Consider the following 22,757-nt stretch of genomic DNA (forward strand, 5'->3'; position numbering starts at 1 on the left):
TGACTTTCTTATTTAGCATCAAGGACGGGACACGTCTGAGAGTTTCAATTTAATTTAGGGCTTATCTTTTTCCATTTGTTGGTAAATTACACGCGACCCGAAAGCCAGGTTTGCAGTTTCCACCACCGTGGAAAGGCTTGGTTTTTTTTTTTTGGATGCGAGAAAGACGTGTCGAGAATCTGTGTGTGTGTGCACATTACATTACATTACAGACATTTAGCAGACGCTCTTATCCAGAACGACTTCCGCAACATTGTACATAGCGTTTAGATTGCATCTATTTGTACGGCTGGATATATGCTGCAGCATTGCAGGTTAAGTTCCTTGCTCAAGTGTACAGCGACGGGTGTCCAAACCTGGGAACTGAACCCGCGACCTTCAGGCTGTGGTAACAGCTCCTTAACCCGGTGCGCCGCACTGCCGCCCTTTCTGCCTCCCGCAGCTGACGTACCTGCCCCCGCCGTGGGGGGAGTGCCAGTCGAAGGCCCCGGACTCGGGCTTCTTCCCGGTCTACAGCGTGACGGCGTGCCGGATCGACTGCGAGACGCGCTACATCGTGGAGAACTGCAACTGCCGCATGGTGCACATGCCAGGTGGAGCACGCTTCTCTTCTACTGTATTTATTTATTTATTTATTTTATGTTTGTTCTGCTCGTTTCCTTGTCCTGTGTTTTCTCTTCTTTTCCCACCTCTGGGCTCTCCTCTCCTTCTTCGCACCCTTCAAAGCTCGTCGTGTTTTCGCTTGACGCCGCGTCGCTCTCTCGCTTTCTCTTCCTCTCTCTCTCTCTCTCTCTCTCCCTCCCACCCTCTCTCCGTCGCTTTCTCTTTTAATCTGACATGTTTTTTTTTAAAAGCTGTCCCGACGACAGCCGCAGTGACATCTTTTGTGTGAGAAAAGCGACGGCCACCTGCTGCAGCCGGCGTGTCTTTTGTTCGATTCGGCCCCTGTCTGGACCAGTCAATACTCCTGATTCAATAAGAGATGTGTGTAACCGGTGCGGTGGCTGAGAGGGTGGGTTTTGGGGGCTGGCGAGATTTGTGCAAATCTTGTATCCAGGGAAAATTCTCACTCTCTCTCTTTGTCTCTCTATCTCCTTCTCTCTCTCACTCTCTCTCGCTCTCTCCCTGTCTCTCTCTTTCAGAATGTGTGGTGTGTAGATGGGGCTGTTTGTGTGATCAGGGGCAGGGAACTGGTCGTTTGTATGTGACTGGAGTAGCCTGGTTGGTTTCAGGGATTGATGCGTGGTGGTGTGTAGGTGTGGTACAGGTATCTGTTGGTTATGAGACTGGGGGAGGGGGAATTAATTTATTTATTTGTATGTGTCATAGGTAGTTTAAGTGTGTATGGGGGATGTGGTTTATTAAAGGATTTCAAAAGTCACAAGAACAATGGAATTTCATGAGCTCTCACGTAGGTTTTAGTCGAAAACTTGACAACAGAAAAGGGGCATTCTCTCTCTCTCTCTCTCTCTCTCTCTCCGTCTCTCCAATTACATGTCAACCTATTTGCTGGGTCTTTAGATACGTTCTTTATGACGCTCGTTACTTTGCGCTGTTCTGTCTCTCTCTCTCTCTCTCTCTCTCTCTCTCTCTCTCTCTCTCTCTCCCTCTCCCTCTCCCTCCCTCCCTCCCTCCCTCCAACAAGCATTCCTCACAAAGAAATCACCATGGCGATAATGAAGAGGCACTGTATCGCAGGAAGCAGTTCAAATCTGAATTAGAATACTAAGGACAGCATCCCCTGCCCTCGTTTATTGGCTCCCTCAGACTTTGTCGTCCTTGCAGTATTAATGAGATGCAAACAGACCAAACCGTGCGGAGAATTAAGAATGTAGAATCATACCACTAAAACGGACTTCGACTTGGTCTGTTCCGTTACGGTGAATGTGGCTGGGTGTTAAAGTAGATTTTAGCCTTAGGCCGGGCGTATCTTACGCAAGCATTTCTTTGCGGAGCTCTGGGTAGACAAATATTTGCGAAGGCACTTAAACGCGTTCGCTCGTTCGAGCTCACGATGAATCGCAAACAAAAGTTGAACAAAAAAAAAAAACTAAACAAAACTTGAGACAAGAGTGTGAAGTTTGCGCCTCGCGAGCCGCGAGACGCTGGCGAAGAGGGAGCCAAGTTCTGCCCGCTATCTCCGCGGCGTACGGAACCGCGAGGAGTAAAAAAAAAAAAAAACCAAACAAAACGAACCCGGAATGCTCGGGATCCCGCGAGCCGGGCTGCTTCCTGTCGGCGGCGGCGGCGGCGGAGCTACGTCTGGTTCTCCGGTGTTAAGACCCGGCTGGGTCCGTGATTAATTCATGGGCTGAACTCTGCCGCTCTCTGTCCGCAGGCGATTCTCCCTTCTGCACTCCGGAGCAGTACAAGGACTGCGCCGAGCCTGCCTTGGGTAAGCCGCGAAAGCTGATCGCGAGCAGCCTCTTCAGGGGACCGGAGAAAACTCTGTGTGGGCTCTTCACATGGGGATCAGAGAAGGACATCTGCTTGACGCGCTATAATTTGATATGCTTTACACTTTTTTATTATCGACTGACTTGCAGTGCCCCGTGAATGTTTAACACACCCTCTGTCTCCTGGTAACCTACCCTTATAAATGTTTATATTCCTGGCACGAAGATGACCAAGGCTTCAGTATGTTTTACTCAGTACAGTCTGTTGCCTTGGTGATGGGTTTCCTCCAAGAAAAGAATTATATACATCTGGTTATATATATCTGGGCTTAATCTCAAGAAACATAATATATTGAAATGCCCCATACCTACAGTATACAGCATCGAGAGTTTGGCACATTTCAGGGTTTCCTTCAGAAATAACCTCAATGACCATAGACTCTTAGCCCTTAAGAACATTAACTTCTGTGCCTTCTTGATTGTATTACACTATGCCAAAAAACCTACACTACAAGGACAATCAATAAAAATAAGTGAAATTTTTGAAAATATTTTCACTGCAACATCCAAGTATTATGTCAACAAAACTAGAACACTTGAATAATTTTCTTCTACCAGGTCACTGGAGGATAAACTCCAGTCGCCTCCTCCTTGTAGAAATGAGCTTTGCTTACAAGCTAAAGCTGCTGCCCGTCTCATATCAACCCTGTACTTTCCCATTGCCTTCATTCACGAGAATGGCATTACCCAAACTGCACCTGAAACAGGATGTAGCTGCTGATTTCTTAGTGGCATTACCCAAACTGCACCTGAAACAGGATGTAGCTGCTGATTTCTTAGTGGCATTACCCAAACTGCACCTGAAACAGGATGTGGCTGCTGATTTCTTAGTGACATTACCCAAACTGTACCTGAAACAGGATGTAGCTGCTGATTTCTTAGTGACATTACCCAAACTGTACCTGAAACAGGATGTAGCTGCTGATTTCTTAGTGGCATTACCCAAACTGCACCTGAAACAGGATGTAGCTGCTGATTTCTTAGTGGCATTACCCAAACTGTACCTGAAACAGGATGTAGCTGCTGATTTCTTAGTGGCATTACCCAAACTGCACCTGAAACAGGATGTAGCTGCTGATTTCTTAGTGACATTACCCAAACAGCTCCTGAAACAGGATGTGGCTGTACATAGACAGGATGGCAGTAAAGTTGTAAACAGACTGGTCGAAGGCATCAAAACATTCTAATAATGTACGTAAATCCAAAACGTGGATCACCCCAATTATCGCCCAATTATTATTATTACATGTTTCACAGGATGGCCAGATCATACTTTGCTGTATCAATGCAAGAGATTATTTAGACATAGCTTTGTATCATGGTAACATTGTAATAACAATATGTAATATATATAATTACATAGCTATAATTTGATCTATATCAGTTTTAATGTAGGTCTTCTCTATTTTGTATTTGAAGTACTACCACTGTTAAATGACTAGGGTGTTTTGTGATTAAGTGAAGCACATTTTTCCAAATTATTCTTTAGACCATCAGAGTGAGTCAAGAGCTACTCAAACTGTTTATTTTTAATAGGGCCTTATCAACATCCTTATGGTGAAATACAGTTATAGTTTGTTTCTAAATTAATGATATATCTCTTTTAACACATTCTGACACCCTTATTTCCTGAAGTGTAACTTTGAGTGGGAGTCTTTTGTAGACAAAGTGGGACACTATTTTTTCATTAAAAACTCATTATTGTGCATGTGTTTAAAACGAAACAATGTTTATTCATTTATTAATAATGTCAAAATGTTCATTCATATAATTCAATAACAATACGTTCAGATTTCATCAAAGCATCCGATGACAGTTATGTAAATTAAATATATTGTATTCAACAGTTGATAATGTACCAGAAACAAATTAGCACTAAGCTCTGAAACGTGATTTCAATTAATTGAATTTAAAAGTAACAAAACAATGATTTTTATTTAACACCCACAAAAATGGTTTTAAAAATGTCAATGGGAGCACAGTTAGATTAGTATGCTGAATTTCTAAATGAACAGTAAGAATAATAAGCCATATATATATATATATATATATATATATCTTAATAAATTACCACAGTTTCCCAGACAGCTAAAAAGTTTATCACTCACAGCAGGATTGCTGTCAATAATCTGCAAGCATTTTTTGTGCAGTACGATATGTAATACATTTTTATCACTGTTATAGCTAAAAGTTTGCCTGTGCTGTCTCCATAAAGTGCTTACTATTTTTACAAGAGGTCAAGCTTCAAAATCACTGAGGACAATGTCCCAGGCAGCCTTCAGATGGCCAAGGAACAGTTTTCTGCAATAGTACCTTGAATTTGGGCTTCCGGGAGTACTTCTTGGCTGTCAGTAATATCACATAATCGTGCTCTACCGATATACATACACAGACACGCCCACATAAGGGCTCTCTACTGCCCGGGTCTCTACTGATCTTATAATCGAATAATTATTATCGTTTTGTACGAAGTAGCTGGTTGCACATTTCACATCTCAATGGTCTTAAACTTCAAACGGTAACTTTCTTCCCTTTGACAATGGCAATGGTAAAAACAAGACTGAAAGGTATTTATACATCTTTAATCATGCTTGAAAGGCTATTGCCAGTGTCAGAGCACCACTGTATTTTTATGCTGAGTCCTCTACATTCCTCCATGTTTTATTCCGGCTTTTAAATTCCGTTTACGGATATGCCATTATGACAAAGCCTTTTTTTAAAAACCAACTGCCAAATGTTGTAAAGAGTGCTTTGGATTTAAGTTGAAGATTATAATTATGTCTTTTTTTCTATCACCGGCTTCATCAAAATCTTTTTTTCCCCCTTCTGTTCGGAAGGGTGTTTTGGTTTTACAGCCTTTTTTCAGGCTTTGTGTGATCTCAGACCTTTCCACAGAACAAAGGGAGGCTTTTCCGTCTCTTCTCCGCATCCGCGTATCCGTCCACAAATATTAAAGTGCATCAGACACTCCTCCACCGGAACACAATGAAATGTTAAAGAAAGGGAAAATCTGCTCATTGTTTTATTAAGTAATTTATTTATTCATTCATTCATTCATTTTCATGTGGCATCTTCTTCTGCTTTCTTGTACACGCTGCTGGAGAGCTGTGGGTTTTTGTGTTTCTTGTCCAGGCTTATCTCATCGATGTTCAGTTCTCGGATTGTGTTTTCGCGCCTCTGTCTTCCCATGAGCCTCCATGTTGTGCTGAATTTTCAGTGCCCCCTCTAAGGACAGTCTCCTGCATGCTGTTCACGGGCAGGGTCTCTAAGGCTCCGTCCCCCAGAGATTTCTGCTCTCTTGTGCTTTTTATTTTATGTTTGACTTTTTTATTATTTTACCTCCATATAGAGCTAGTGGTTGTGTTACTGCCTGTCGGTCTGTCTGTGAGTAGAATAATTGATCGTGTGGATTTCAACGATTGGGTTAAAGACAGTTAATACATTTGTTTATATCTTTCATACCTTCTGCCATCTTTGTTTATTCATTTATATTCATTCAAGGTAAAATATATGCACTTTCCTGAGTACAGCACAGTAAAATGTTAAATTCTGGTAGACAGTACACGTGATCCCGATTGTACATTTGATTCTATATGTTCTATTATCGGTATGTTAAAGTTGAATTAACGCCAAGTGTTTCACCATTCTCTAACTCCTTAGCTGTCCTCTTCCATCTCGCTCTTTCATGGAATACTGCTGAGCAGGGTGTCAGTATTCATAAGCATTAGCAATTAATAAGCATCTCACGGTTGTATTGATTGTGCCGTTTCTCAGTATGAATACAAACTGCATTGCTAATCTTTACATCTGTTTAAATTTCTAATGCTTACAGCTTTGTGGAGGTCATATTTGATATCTAGTTATGTGAGAAAACATTGCCATTTGAGGCGTTTCTGTTTTGTGGCAGTGGTGAAAAAACAAAGTGGTTTACAGTAGTTTACTGTAGACTGAATGTAGATATCTCCACATGACGGATGAGTACAGTTTGTTTTGTGTGTAGACGCTGTTATTAATGAGATTTTCGTCTTTGTTTTTGTTGAGGGATCAGAATGTCTACTAGCTCTGTTGTACTACTCACTTATATGATCTGATCTGAATGGTCTGACAGGTTGTTGATTGAGTATGCTATCGCTTAAACCAGTTATACACAAAAAGGATTTTAAATAGCAAGTTATTGTAAAACATCCACTGGAGGAATTTGCTGAAGTAATGTCAGGCCACAGTTTTAGGACGCAATCCCAAGACAGGAACTTCCACTTGTTACCAAAGGAGCCCATTCTAAAACAAAAATGGGTGGAGTTTGTTTTCAAAATTGCGTGGATGTACCTGACAGCATAGAGGGAATCTCTGTTTGTAGCGCACATTTTGCAGATGACTGCTGCCAGAACTTCAGGCTGAAGTCTGTGGGCTTCGCGAAGATACTAATTTTGAATCTGTGCCTAGTACTACATATCCCAGGACCATAGCAGCAAGCATTGCCAATTTGCATATTCATAGATTCTGGCATTGTCAATGAGGGTAAAGGTGTAGAGGTGTCACCAAGCCATTTTCAGTAGTTTATTGATCATTTCTTGGTGGAAACAACTTATTATTGAATTTGGAGTATTTTTTAAGTTTTTAAAATAAATCTGGAGGGGTACTAACATAGCTGTTGGTTGATTATCAAGTTGTTTGTTAGTAGTAATAGTACTGAATGTAGAATGGGTCTGACCAAACATTTTCCATTGTTAGTGAAAAGGCAGTTATCAGATGGATTTTCAGTAAAGATATATTCAGTGAAATGGGTTTAAAGAGAGCACCAATCGGAAGCACACACAGTAGGCTCAACCCGGGACGGGAGGGATTCAGTTCGGGCGGGACGGCAGTGTCTTGGCACTCACCCGCCGGTCCATAGGGCGCCCACAAGTCTGTCCGTTGAGCCGCCCATGAAGGGTCTTCCTCCGGCTCATGTCTGTGTGAGCCTTTCCAACTGCGGTGTGATAAGTGCCGGTTGACATCACATACTACAGAGGACATCGTATGATTCTCCGCGTTCTCCCGTATCAACAACAGAGGTCGCGCTGAGCGTTGGTGCTTGAATGGCAGCATGCCTGGGCATTCCAAACGGGTGCAAAATAGGGAGTAAATCTTTTTAAAAAAAGAGAATACATTTATAAAAGAATGCGTAAAGCAAAACACAGGAACATTGTGTTTGTGTTTTAATGAGGTCATGGGCAGTATTTGAAAAGTAGCACCAAGACCAATGTGAGTTGCAGTGGGGGGGAAAGTATACTTTGTACTCCGCATCTTCTGTGAAAATCTATTGTGAATTACCCGTTTTTATTGTGACTGTCATTATATATGCATTTGTAATATTTATTAGTCTGCGGCATTGACATTACAAGATTTCAAGGTGTCAAAGTCAAGCAACAGGCAAGAAACCAAGCAAGCTGTTTGTGCTATTTGCTGAATGTTCTATGAAAATATTCTGAAATTGCTCTGGTGCACTGAGTTGCCTCTGGTGAGCTGATGTTTATACTTCAGTCTGCTGATAAGTATTTGATGAATGCTAAATTTCATTAAAATATTGATGGTATATAATTTACATAATTTATATAAACAAATGAGCTGTCTTCATTATTTAGGGGGAAAACATTCAGAAGCAGAACCCTGCTGTTTTTTTTAACGTTGGTTGGTTCACTGATTATGCATCTGTGCATCGTTACGGCTAAAACAATGCTACGCTAAAACAACAGCAGAGATTACACCGTGTGTTAAATCAAACTGATGTTTATCCAAACGAATTAGAAAATCGGTCAATTCTGAGAACTATAATGTGAACAGTTGTGAAAGAGTGGTTTATTTTAAAACATGAAATGGCAAGAAAATATATTAAATACACACAGTTCTAGGAGGTTCAGTATGAAAAGAATCATTTAATTACTTTCCCAGAAAAAAAAGAAAGAAGAAAAAACATTAATTGCGTCACCAAGGAACACTAGCAATATAAAGCTAATAACAACAACCTGGCGCGGATCACACCAATCACAAATACCGCTCATGCCTTTGGTGCGTCATATTCACTGTATGTTGTAGATGAGGGCCATAAAGCAGGAGAAATTAATATCTATGGGAGCCGAGATCCAATCATCTCTCTTTATTATAATGAAAATGCGAGCGGACACATGCCATATTACATTTTCTGGTGTAATTACCGGGCCGCGGGGGAACTCGGTTACGGCTAAGCCAGTGGGGATTCCGCTCGGCTCAGAAAGAACGGAAATGTGTTGCGCCTCTGTTGTCGGTGTAACGCCCAATGTTCTTTTCTCCGACTAATGAAGAATATGAACACGACGCATAATTCAAATATCTTCATTGCTTGGTTAAATCCCTACCGTATGTTCACTGGGCGAGCGCAAATTTGTAGAATTGTAGAACACCGGCTGCAATTCCACATAACATTTTGTACTTCAAAATTTGTCCTCGACTAACAAAAATTCAAAGAAAGAATTGTTTCTTTTTTTACTTTACACAAACAGCATAGCGAACAGTTCAGAGATCACTAAAACTCATGGAGAAAAATGTGAAATACCTATGTTTACTTGTGAGTCAAATTTAAGCACAGGCTGAATACCAGGCCATTATTGAAATGCCCAATAATTTTTAGGTATCTGACTGAACCTCACATGTGGGGAAAGAGAATGATATAAGATGTGTTTAGAAGATGGAGATTGTTAAAGCCAAAAGGCATCCGTGATCTGTCATTTTCTTTGACCTAAATGAACGTGCCAGGTCAAATGGATGGGTTTATTAGCGTACAGAAGCTGTCGATTTGTATATTTGTCACATAATTAGTATTAATTATTATTTTACTACTTAATTCTGCCTTAATTAAATTCAACCTATATGCTCTGACATTGTTGCAAGATCACAGATATGTATGTAAAGGTCAATAACCATTCCAACAACATGGTAATTTTACAATAAAATAGCGTATACATTACAGTTCAGCGAAGCACTCTGTATATAGCATAGTTAATTATTCTGGAAGCGTGCGGCCTGGTTAATTGGGAGCATTATGCGCAGGTCATGTTTTATGTAAAAAAATCAGAAGGACGTTATCAGCGTGTGAGCTCGTGTGGGCGAGTCCAAGGAACGCTTTGTGCGCTGAAGGAGACAGCTGCTGGCGTCTTAATTGAGAGCTTTAGCGTAGCTCTGCGGACGGTCTCCCTGCGCTAACCGTCGTGTTCTGCGGCGGCGCTCAAAGTCTTCCTCTCTCTCTCTCATCCGTATCCCGGGTTTGCCGTTCTTACTTTGCCGCACCCTTTGTCTCTGCTCAGACTGGATTATTCTTTTTTTTTTATCTGGCGAGGTAAACTATTTCTGGAGTTAAATCCATGCAACGTGCTGAAAGGTAGGCATTCTATCACAGCTTGGCAGCTGAAAAAAAGATCCCTTCTCTCAGTTATTATCAAGGTGTAATTAGTGTTTATTTCCCAGTACTTTAACTATAAAATCGACCAATAAAAAAAGCACTATGCGGGGGAAGAAAGGAATCACAGATTCATTAAAGGACTGAATGTAAGATAACTTACATCAGCCTTAAACCAGAATATAACACGGTCATGAGTGCGCACTGCTAACATCCATATAAAAGCGCAAAGTGTGCTATAACAATCCCAAAGTAATTACTCAAGCGCACACCCTATATTTTCACTACAGCCCACCCTCGGAGCCGTTATGTAAACGAACGCAGTGCGGAGCACACCTGCAATGTCACAACAGCAACGTGTTATTCTCAGAGCTGTGGAAACAGGCACTGGAAGATCAATAAAGAGAGATTTCACCTCCAGAATCCACCGTCTGCCAGAACAAGCAGTAACCATGCCATTTTTTTTTCGCCAGTAGTGATGAATTGCGTGCATGCATGCATATTGTAGGCGTTCATCTGTTCTCCTCTGGATGTTTGTGGTCTCAGAGTGGAGGGGATGTGTATGCATTTCAGCCCCTCATTTTTACTAATGCAGGTACTCCTGTTCAGTAAATTTGTTCAGGCGCCGTATTGGCTGTAATGATGGATTATCGCAAGTCCATCCCTGCAGGCATTTAGTAAATCTGGGCCGAGTTCTTAAGTCCCTGGGTGCAACTCTTCAACCAGACATGCGAGTCAAACAAACACACCAACAGCTGAACTGCATTAAAAAAAAAACCCCACTTTCAAATCAATTCCTTTCAAAACTGCACCAAGTGGACCACAAAAACTGTTTGATAGTGCTCTGGCGGAGTTTAGCAGTTTTGCTTAGCTTAGCTAATCACACAGGCAGGATGCCTCAGAGGCCGTAGAGTATGTGACGTTCGTCACAGCCCTGCTGTAACAGAAATGATGCTCTTTTACCAAAAATAGCTGACATGTATTCAGAATCCAGAAATGACATTTATGTGATTCTTTTCGTCTTCTTTCATTCACGCTCTCGTGCTTCCCTTCCCTGCGCCACCATCTCTTCTCCCTCCCTCCGTCCTCCCTCCTTCCCTCCCTCCCCTCCTTCATCCTCCTTCCTTCCTCTCCGACTGTCGTGGCTGCCCCAGCGACGTTGTCGGAGGAGAACAACAACTGCCTCTGCCGGACTCCGTGCAACACCACGCGCTACAACAAGGAGCTCTCCATGGTGAAGATCCCCAGCAAGACCTCGGCTCGGTACCTGGAGAAGAAGTTCAACAAATCCGAGAAGTACATATCGTAAGTGTGCCACACGTGAACGCCTGTGTGTGTGTTAACCACTGCGAACTCACATATAATGCCGTTAGGCTAATTAGCCAATGCAACTGTGGGCGGCAGTGTAGCATAATGGCTAAGGGGCTGGTCTTGTAACATAAAGGTCGCGGGTTCGATTCCCCGGTAGGACACTGCCGTTGTACCCTTGAGCACGGTACTTAACCTGCACTGCTCCAGCGTATATCCAGCTGTATAATTATACAGAGCCTCTACTGAATGCCTGTAATGTATAAGCGACGTATGCTCAGATTTATTTCCCACCATGGCTCAGGCTTTCAGTTCGTCCTGTATCATCCAAGTGCTCTGTATAATAGGAATTGCATAGTACTTTGCATATTATAATGGTGCCGTGGCTTTCCTATTAGGTTTCAAAGTGTCTTTTTCTCTTTGCTATCTCTGAAAAAAAAACATTTGAGTTCATGGAATTATCCTAGTGGCGGGTCCCAAACTGAGACGGTCTGGTGACCGAATTTGGCTTTTCGACCCCGGCACGTGTAAACGCCGGTGAGGTCCAACCTTCCACCGGCGGGAAACCCAACCCAGCGCTTAAAGGTTGCTTTCGTAGACGAGCCTTCTCACAGCAAGACACGAGCAGATAAGAACTTACGCATACATATTAATGAGGACGGGCCACTAGACCCAGCTCAGAGCATAAGAACACATGCAAATGAGAACAGGGCATGCGGCCCAGCTGGAACATAATACTGTACATAATGATGAGAACAGGGCATCCGGCCCAGCTGGAACATAATACTGTACATAATGATGAAAATAGGGCATCTGGCCCAGCTGGAGCATAATACTGTACATAATGATGAGAATAGGGCATCCGGCCCAGCTAGAATATAATACTGTACATAATGATGAGAATAGGGCATCCGGCCCAGCTGGAACATAATACAGTACATAATGATGAGAACAGGGCATGCGGCCCAGCTAGAACATAATACTGTACATAATGATGAGAATAGGGCATGCGGCCCAGCTAGAACATAATACTGTACATAATGATGAGAACAGGGCATCCGGCCCAGCTAGAACATAATACTGTACATAATGATGAGAATAGGGCATCCGGCCCAGCTGGAACATAATACTGTACATAATGATGAGAATAGGGCATGCGGCCCAGCTGGAACATAATACTGTACATAATGATGAGAATAGGGCATCCGGCCCAGCTAGAACATAATACTGTACATAATGATGAGAATAGGGCATCCGGCCCAGCTAGAACATAATACTGTACATAATGATGAGAATAGGGCATCCGGCCCAGCTAGAACATAATACTGTACATAATGATGAGAATAGGGCATCCGGCCCAGCTATAACATAATACTGTACATAATGATGAGAATAGGACATCTGGCCCAGCTAGAACATAATACTGTACATAATGATGAGAATAGGGCATCCGGCCCAGCTAGAGCATAATACTGTACATAATGATGAGAATAGGGCATCCGGCCCAGCTAGAGCATAATACTGTACATAATGATGAGAACAGGGCATGCGGCCCAGCTGGAACATAATACTGTACATAATGATGAGGATAGGGCATCCGGCCCAGCTAGAGCATAATACTGTCATAATGATGAAAGGCATCCGCCCAGCTAGAGCATAATACTGTACAATGATGAGAATAGGGCATCCGGCCCAGCTAGAACATAATACTGTACATAATGATAGAACGGGCATCTGGCCCAGCTAGAACATAATACTGTACATAATGATGAGAATAGGGCATCCGCCCAGCTAGAGCATAATACTGTACATAATGATGAGAATAGGGCATCCGGCCCAGCTAGAACTAATACTGTACATAATGATGAGAACAGGGCATCGGCCCAGCTGAACATAATACTGTACATAATGATGAGAATGGGCATCCGCCAGCTAGAACATAATACTGTACATAATGATGAGAATAGGGCATCGGCCCAACTGGAACATAATACTGTACATAATGGAAATGGCATCGCCAGCTCTAAACGATGAAGGCATCCGCCCAGCTAGAACATAATACTGTACATAATGATGAGAATAGGGCATCCGGCCCAGCTGGAACATAATACTGTCCATAATGATGAGAATAGGGCATCCGGCCCAGCTGGAACATAATACTGTACATAATGATGAGAACGGGACATTCGGCCCATTTTGACTTTGCGATTTACATAGAGACTATAGAGCATCCAGCACTGCGAACACCCCCAGGGTCTTTGCCTTGGAGTGATCAATTACCTTTCAAGCTGTTCCGGGCATTGCCAACTATTTATTAAAATATAAAAAAAATGTAACAAAAAAAATTACCTGATATTCTTGTGGAATTTACCCTTTGCTAATTTCTACCTCCACCCCCTAATGCGGACAGAACTCAACCTAAAAATAGTCTTTATTAACACTGAGAGTTCTGTTTCCGTTAACGCCGATTCAAATTAAAATTTGCCGCGTCTTCTGAAAATTACAATACTGTTTCAACAGACCTTTGGATTTGCAGAAGCTTCTGTTATTGACCAGAGCCTCCTGTAGCTAAGAAAAACATAACACGGAATGAAAACAACAATCCACCATTTTGTTTATAGCAATATCTGCACTGCAGGTAATCCACTCTTTCTGTTTCAGGGACAACATCCTGGTCCTGGATGTGTTTTTTGAGGCCCTCAACTACGAGACCATAGAACAGAAGAAGGCCTATGAAGTGGCGGGTTTACTGGGTGAGAATGTGCTGAGGAGCCAATCGGCTCTCTGTCGCAGTTGCCAAGCGAATGTCCCTGTCGACAGCAACCAATGAGAACGTGTCCTCAACCTGTGCTTTTTTGGCAGGCGACATCGGTGGCCAGATGGGACTGTTCATCGGCGCCAGCATCCTGACGATACTGGAGGTGTTCGACTACGCCTACGAGGTCAGTTTTTTTACTTGGAGATCGAGAGTTACTGAATTACTGAATAAGCGCCTGAGTTATCTTCTTTTTGTTTTTGTTTTTTTAAATTTTTTTTGATCTCTTTATTTGCCTTGGTGAATTGCATTGAGATTTAAAAAAAAATGTATTTTTGTTCAAAAGAGCCCTGGGCAGGAGGTTACTGCACAAAGCACGAAACACAATTCAGCACGGTTCAATAAAAAATAACAACCATGAAACGAAAAGAATTTCAATGAAAAGGTGGTCGGGAGCACTTTATCTTTAGTAGCAAGAACATGTGTGGTGTTTTTATCAGACTCTTTAAAAACACACAAGGAGATCAAATTTTGAAAAACCGGCATTGTCTTTTTTACAATACCGAAGATGAAAAGGCTGAAATGAACTTTCAATGCTGTAACCAGAACAGATGCGATGTGTGAAGGGGGGGATGATGCTGTGATTTTGGCCCTATTTGAAAGCTTAATATCTGAAGGCCCATCTGCGGATAGAATTCCACGTTTCTGAGCTCTTGTGATGCGCCGAACATTGTATCAGAAATGTAAATGTCAGGCTCACGCGGCACGCCGATAGGGTGTGACATCTTTTTAATCTGCTTCAGTCCGAGACACATTCTGTTCCCATCTCTAAAGGACATCTGTGCAAAGCGTAGCAGTTAATCGTTGCGCTCAACTCTCTGGATGTAGAATGCGAGCGACAGATAATAATTGATGTTCGTGCTTTAATGCGGGGCTCTGTGAAGTATTTCTCCTTGGATAAGACGTAAAGCTGGCTCAAATATGGCTCCGTCAGCAAAGGCACTCTCTCACCGAGTTCAGGCTGGTCCAGGCAGCACAAGCCCTCAGATATTTTTGGGAATAAAAGAGGCTGACTAGGATTAAGAAACATTTTGAAAATATTTTTTTTTAAGAGGCTTTTTTTTCTGTCAATGTTTTGGCACTAGATTATAAGGTTACCTCTGGTGAGTTTATAAGGTCACCATCATGTGAGTTTATGATGTAGATACATAAACATTTTTATTGAATTTCCCAGCAAGGACACTACTTCATTAGTGGTGTGCATTAGAGAATAAATGCAGAAGCGAATAGTTCATGACTCGTGAGAATGTATGTTCAGTTATTGAAATTATGCTTATTATAAAGTAATATGTGTTTGCTTGTTTACGCATTTGGGTCATTGGTTAATGTCGGTACATGGATGTTTTGACCAGAACGGATGATGGCCAGCTCATAGTGACTGCAGAAATGCAATTCAGACCTCACTTCTTAATTAAGCAGACACACTGGGGCTATGTAGATAACTTCCCATGGGGAAAATGCTCTTTCATTCAGCTTTAACATCAGCCAATTAGCTGGCACAAGTACGATTCAAATTTGTCAAACAGCATTTCATTGACTTTCTTTGGTTTCCTCTCAGCTGAAAAACAGGGCTCACGTTACTGATCGACATTTATATTTTGTTTTAAACGCAATCAAATCCAAAAGCACACATTTCAGCCAGTCAGCTCACCGTTGAAATGAATGAAGTTATGAATTAACATTCAGCTATCGACGCTACTTGACATTTCCTGTGGTTTGAGATGGGTGATGATCTTGTGAATGAGAAATCGGATGCATTACGTTCGAGCTTTCGAACACGAACGGTAAATTGGGTTAGCCCCACCTGCGTCTTCTGCGACTAAACCGAAGCACTGCCGTGCCGCAAATTTGCCGTTTATTTTTCCTCAAAAGGTTCTGCTTCGCCTTCTCCCCCCTCCTAGGTTTCCAGCTTTTTTTCTGTTTTGCCGTTAACAAGGAAGATGATTCCCATTCATTTCGAGCAAAGAGTCAAAACAGTTGCATTATTCATCAAACGAACTGCCGTTTAGGTGTATGTAAAAGGGGCGGCGATTCCTACACGGATCACCTGGTGTGAATGTAAATACCCATCACATGAAAGCCGACAGAAGGCACGTTTAACCTCTTTTCATCGTGTTACTTCAAATCCACTGTGCTAGAAAACGAAGCCAATAAAAAAAGCAAAAAGATTGCGTCACCGTCCCAATACGCACGCAGGTGTAAACGGTGTTGTTTTTCGCCAGGTGATGAAGGAGAGGCTGCTGGAGCTGATGTGCAGAGAGGATGAGGAAGGTAGTCACGGGGAGGACGTGGTGAGTAAGGTTCAGGCTAAATAAACTTGTGTTTTTAAGAGTTTAGTTCATATTGGCAGGATTTACATGGCACTCGAGGACAACGCCTGGACACTTATGACACTTAGATAACACTTATGTTTGCTTTTATATGTATATTTTATGCATCTTTTTTCACTTAATTTTAAACATGTATATACGCAAATGTGCATTTTTCTGTGTAAAGTACATTGGATTTCCTTGTGTATGAAATGTGCTATATAAATGAACTTGAACGCGATGTGAGGTGGTGTATTCACAGCACCTGTTTCCTATATTCAACACACTGTAAACGTTCTAGAGCTATTTTTCATTCAGTTCAGGGCAAAACGGCATGCGTGTGTGTGTGCATGTGTTTGCATAGTGGTGGCATTTGTTGACATTCTTAGACATTTCTTTCGCCAAATGTTGAAGTAACTAGGATAACAACCTAGATGTAACGTGTGCATGCATGTCTGTGTGTGCGTGCGTGCGTGTGTATGTGTGCTTGCTTGTGTATGTGTGTTTGCGTATGCGTGTGTGTGTGTGCACGCATGTGTGTGTGTGTGTTTGTCCCTCCACGCCCAGAGCACCTGCGATCCAGTGGGGAATCACTCGGAAGGCATCAGCCACACTGTGAGCGTCCCCCTGCAGTCCACGCTGGGAACGCTGGAGGAGATCGCCTGCTAATGACCAGGCCAGCGCCTCCTCCGCGCGCTCCCCCCTGACCGGGACGGAGATCACAGGAACGCGGGGGGGTGGGTGGGGTGGAGGGGGGGAGGAGCCGAGCCCCCCCCCCCCCTTTCAACAGACTGCACCGTCTCCTCGGAGCGGAAGCCCTTCGAGGCACAGCCGAATCAAAGACACGCGCCCCGGTCGTGTGCCGTCCTACACCGCACAGAGCACAACGTCGGAGCGCGAGGCCCCGCCTCCCGGACTCGAGCGCGGCCTTTTTTTCCGGCGGTCGAGCGAGAGCCCTCCCGCTCTCTCTCCGTCCCGCGGAGAGGTCCGCCACGGCGAAACGGCTCGATCGGCCGAAAGGACGCGCGTCTGTATATAGGATTTGTGTACACCAGTCGCTCTGTAACGTCTGTTCACGGTCTACTGCCAAATTGTACATTGTCAAACCGTCCTATTTGCATGTGGGTTCTTTGGATACCGTTCTTTTTAATGACGCTGCTTACTTTTGCGCTTACTTTTCTCTCTCTCTCTCTCTCTGTCTCTCGCTCTCTGTATGGCTTGTAAGGCGGGGTTCGTTCGGGCCCGGCTCTTTGACGAGGTCGCCGCCCGTGACTGTTGCACCCTGGGACGGCTTTCTTTGTTAATTAAAAATGTGTGTGCGATGAGCTCTCTCTGTGTGCGCGTTACTGGCTGCACTCGTTTATAATTTTGTCTAATAAATAATTGGTCTACTGTAGGTCTCTCTCTCGCTCTCTCCCTACGTTTACTCTCCGTGTTCCGTGAGGGGGAGGAGAGAATGGCGGGAAGGGGCGGAGCCGAGGGCTGACGGACGTCTCTCCCTTGAGATTGAGCCAGTGTTTCTCAGCCGTCTCCGCTCTGCTGTCGCCAGACGGCCGTCACCGGACAGCTCTCCCGCCACAGATCCCGCCAGGTCCAGCCTTCATCAGAGCCTCCTCATCCTCAGCCTCTGCACCACAGCCTGACCCCCGACCCATCAGGTGAGGTGTCGTGGTGCGATATTTAGGATACCGCTCCCAAGCATTTCAATAACTGCATAGTCTGCAACTGCAACAGACAACAACTTGAGAGATATGAGCCTTAGTTACAGACTGGCCTGGTATCAAACAAGAAGTAGCGTATGCTACTTGCCAAGCTTCTCATTATCACTTATGCAAAAATACAAGTAGCAAATGAAAACAAGTTGCTCTTTCCATTGCTTAAAAAAACTCAAAATACTTTAAATGTAATTAAATGTAGGGGGCATGGCTTTTACTGAATACAGACGGGGAAGTCAAAGGTGTTCGCTAAAATGGAAACACTTGGAGAACAATATGGCAATTATTTATCAGCAAAGGACTTTAATGAATGCAATATTTTTCCAAACCGTTAAAACAAAGTACATCTTGTACCAAAATAGATAGGCCTCTTTATGCTGCATATAAATGATATGAAAGCAGGATGCACTCGCTCTTTGTTTATGTATGCAGACGATTCAGCTATTCTAGTGTCTAGTGCCAGCTAACACAAAACATTCTAACAATGTTGCAGCAAGTAACATAGCGTGGGGCGACGTAGCTCAGGAGGTAAGACCGATTGTCTGGCAGTTGAAGGGTTGCCGATTCAAACCCCGCTCTGGGTGTGTCGAAGTGTCCTTGAGCAAGACACCTAATCCTTAACTGCTCTGGCGAATGAGAGGCATCAATTGTAAAGCGCTTTGGATAAAGCGCTATATAAATGCAGTCCATTTACCATTTACCAAGTAGTGGCAATGTTAAAACATGGACAAAACATGCCAGTAACATTGTGAAAACATTTTGCACTACCCGGGAAGGAAGGATACAAGAAATACTAGTTAATGAGCTAGGTAGGATAAGGACTTGGGTATCAGACAGTAGGGTCCTTCTACACTCAGGCAAGACTGAGTCTACCTTGCTTTGTTCAAAAGCTAGGCTGAATAAAGATTTGGAACTGGATATAAAACTAGGAGGGGAGTCTATCATTTCTGCGTCCTCTGTTAGCTACCTAGGTTGCATCCTGAATAGGAACTTAGGGGGAGAAAGTGTGGCCTGAAGGTTCTGGGCGAGGCAAAGGCCAGACGTATCCGTCTGTGTCTCTGACTGTTGACCTCCAGTCAAGTCCAGTGTCACCTTGACTGCACCATTAGTTCATACTATTGGGTTCTGAACAAAGCCTTGAAGCAGAAACTTCAGGTATTCTATAATAGCCTTAGTAGTGCTAGGTGTGGATCGAAGGAGCCATGTTGGCATGTCTGTTTTTACAGCCTGACTGTTGAGGTTAGAACATGCCTCATGCAACCTAATTGGCCGATTTCACAGACACAGAATAAACATAGCCCTGGGCTAAATTGAGATAATTAATTGTGTAAAGTGTATGAATTGAATTCATTGTATGGAGAATCTCTAGTCAAAAATTGAATTTGTTCTAGGACAAGACTAAATCTGTCTGTGAAAGGAGGCTGTTATCCTCCATATGTTCTTAAATAGTAGAGCCCGTAGTTACCTTGCCAACCATTTTAAGGTGGGAGAAGTACATGGTCCCAACACCACAGCAAGTGTACCGAAGTTGAATCTTTATAGATTTGAGTGTATGATGGGTAAGGTTTCTTTTATTTTGGTTTATTTATGAGGGAGTCTCTCGCAATCAAACCGGTCCAGAACCCATTGGTTTTAAGACAGATATCAAGCAGAGATTGCTAGAAAGTATTCCAAATTTAGGATTTGCATGTTGCATTTTATATTTTATAATGAGCTGATGCCATTATGAAAAATATGTAATATTTGATTATGCGATGTGTTGTTTTATGTACAGTATCATCATTGCTTAAATCTATGAGTCCTGTCATCATCTTGCTTAGGGATCAAGGATCATCAAAGACCATGATGGAAATAAATCTCAGACTTATCTGTGCTACTCTTGACAATCTTTCTAAATGTTTTAACCAGTTTTCAATCATTTGAAAATTGTCAAAGAAACTAAACAAGAAACAAAATGGAATGTTCCCTTTTAAATCATTCAGCAGTAACCGTTGGGCTTTATCAAAAGAAATGTGCAATTTGCAAAACTAAAGAATCATGAACAAATTCTTAAAATCTTTATAATTTTGCTTCACTTTCAAAGCAACACTTCAGAGTTCTAAACAACCTTCAGCCTCTGATAGTTTTTGTATCTTGGAGGATGTGCCATATTGATTTTCTTATGAATACACTTGTTTTCCAGTCGTGGGCTTGACTGTCCTAGGCTTCAAATGCACAAAGAAATAAGGTTTTGACCGGAAGATGCACCAGCGGTTGACTGACCTGAAAACACAATGTCTATTTGAGGAATTGTAAGTGTGACAGCATGTGACAGCCAAGGAAGGGTTTCATGGTTCACTGTCCCCCAGTAGAGCAGACACACAAACGTCTGAACAGTTCAGACGTTTACATTTGACTGCGCTCATTTGGATGGCCATTTTGGAGGTGGAACCACTCGAACTGCATCTTTCATATTAATGACCTAACGCATTGCCTCTGATTGAATTGCCAAATCAATAAAGCATGTTAATTGAGTCATAAGGAAGACCAAAGCGCCAGTAAGAAAAGCTCTGTGTCTCACTCTGAGAATGGAGTGAAACTGGATCTGCTTTTTCTGTGCCGACAGATCTATTTTGAAACGGAAAGTGTTACAGTACATTTTGCACTGTTGAAAAGGTGTGGTTAAAAAATCGAAACTAACTGTATTGAAGAACTTTTGGCTGGAAGCGACTTGGCGTAGGATCGTTGTAACAGAATCGTCTTTCTCCCGTCCATTTCCTAATTGTATTCATTTTGAGGATATAAAGTATTTCAAAGCCCATATGTATAAAGCAACTCAGACAAGGAGAGCCAATGTAGGATCAAATTTCCCCCATGTCCATCTCCTAACCTTATCAATTATGAGCAAAAAGGCAAACAGATCCTAGATCAACACTCATACTTTTAGATACTTTATGAATACAATCAATCAATATTGAATTCACATATTAACAGGCCTACTAAAAAGCCTCATTCAGTTCAGGCCTTAATGGAGGGCTGTAAGGTAAGGATGCACTACACCATTGTCTCCTTAGCCAGCACGCCTAAAATGGATAAACAAATCCTGAAACCTAGCCCCCTTCTCAATTCAATATTTTGACATTTTGCTTTTAGAACAATGATACATTCTCTTCACTTCGCAAATACAGACACTATATACACTCACCGGCCACTTTTTTAGGTACACCTGTTCAACTGCAAACTGCACCCGTTAACACAAATATCTAATCAGCCAATCATGTGGCTGCAACTCAATGCATTTCAGGCATGTAGACATGGTCAAGACAATCTGCTGAAGTTCAAACCAAGCATCAGAATGGGGAAGAAAGGTCATTTAAGTGACTTTTAACGTGGAATGGTTGTTGGTGCCAGACGGGCTGGTTTGAGTATTTCAGAAACTGCTGATCTACTGGGATTTTCACGCACAACCATCTCTAGGGTTTACAGAGAACGGTCTGAAAAGGAGAAAATATCCAGTGAGCGGCAGTTCTCTGGGTGAAAATGCCTTGATGGCAGAGGTCAGAGGAGAATGGACAGACTGGTTTGAGCCGATAGAAAGGCAACAGTAACTCAAATAACCACTTGTTATAACCAAGGTATGCAGAAGAGCATCTCCGAACGCACAACACGTCGAACCTCGAAGCAGATGGGCTACAGCAGCAGAAGCCAACCCAGTACTAGCAAGGTGTATCAAATAAAGTGGCCGGTGAGTGTATGTTGTATGGTTTGTATTTTTATGGCGTACCGCAGAACGCAGTGTGATTGCTCAGCTAGCGCCACCTTTCTGTGATCGCCGCGGGACGTCCGCACCGAGGGCGCCGGGCTGCTCCTGATTAGCGCTGTGCGGTAGCCTGCGTTCTCCCGGCCCTCATCAGCGCGCACGCGCAGCCGCGCCGCGCCGGTTAGACGCCGTTATCTCTCGCGATCGCCTCGCTGTTCGTGTTCGCGAGGGAGCCGCCCCTGACGGAGCGCGCGGAGGAGCGCGTCTTCGTGGCCGGCGCGGCGCGGAAGACGTCTCGTCTGAATTACTCACGGGGCGCTCCCCGGTGGCGGAGGACGGCTCGTACATTATCCGCGGCCGCTCGGACTCGCGCGCCTTTCGAGAAACGAAGCCGAGCGACGTCGCCGCGATCGGAAAGATTTCATCGCCAGGTACGCGTTCGCGACGATCCGCGTGATGAGCCGCTGTGTTGTGCCATTTGTGCACAGAAATCGTTGGCCAGGAGGCAGAGCTGGTTTACCCATCTATAAACAACATTTTTTTTTTTTATTGAGCGTGTGAACACGTACTCAGAGTTGGATGTATCCGCTCCCTGGCGTACGTTTCAAAAATAAAGAACCGAGTAGAGTACAATCGTTCTGAACTTCTGAATCATTTTCAATCTCGTGGTTTCAGACACGATGCCAAGATGATTCATTTGACATGAAATCAGGCGTCGTTTCGTAATTGCGCGTTCATTCAGATGGTTTTTGAATGCTGCTGCCGACGTCTCTTCTGAACAGCTATGAATATCATGAGTCATGAAGCTCCCCATGGAGTCGCAGCTGAACCTCCACACCCATTCCCAAGTGGGCTTGCGTGTCATAGAAAATATATTCAGTGAAGAAAATCAACATGTTTTATACAATAATGAATAATATTAAATAATCGTAATTGTAAATGACAGGTTTACACATGGATTAACAGCAGCAACAGCAAAAGCAACAACGATAATTATGATTACA

General features: G+C 43.1%; 1 protein-coding gene across 2 annotated transcripts in view; it reads left to right on the forward strand.

The window, feature by feature from the left end:
- Window positions 1-17,695, forward strand: part of LOC135244116 (acid-sensing ion channel 2-like) — a 361,458-nt gene extending 343,763 nt beyond the window's left edge. For both annotated transcript variants that reach the window (XM_064316323.1, XM_064316322.1), the window contains exons 4-10: window positions 443-593; window positions 2,339-2,395; window positions 11,022-11,172; window positions 13,837-13,928; window positions 14,038-14,117; window positions 16,213-16,281; window positions 16,867-17,695. In XM_064316323.1, coding sequence (XP_064172393.1) covers window positions 443-593; window positions 2,339-2,395; window positions 11,022-11,172; window positions 13,837-13,928; window positions 14,038-14,117; window positions 16,213-16,281; window positions 16,867-16,968 — 702 coding nt within the window. In that variant the 3' untranslated portion in view covers window positions 16,969-17,695. The remainder of the gene's footprint in view (window positions 1-442; window positions 594-2,338; window positions 2,396-11,021; window positions 11,173-13,836; window positions 13,929-14,037; window positions 14,118-16,212; window positions 16,282-16,866) is intronic.
- The last annotated feature ends 5,062 nt before the right edge of the window (window positions 17,696-22,757 follow it).

The sequence above is a fragment of the Anguilla rostrata genome, chromosome 17 (assembly GCF_018555375.3).
Source record: "Anguilla rostrata isolate EN2019 chromosome 17, ASM1855537v3, whole genome shotgun sequence".
In the NCBI taxonomy this organism is placed as follows: Eukaryota; Metazoa; Chordata; class Actinopteri; order Anguilliformes; family Anguillidae; genus Anguilla; species Anguilla rostrata.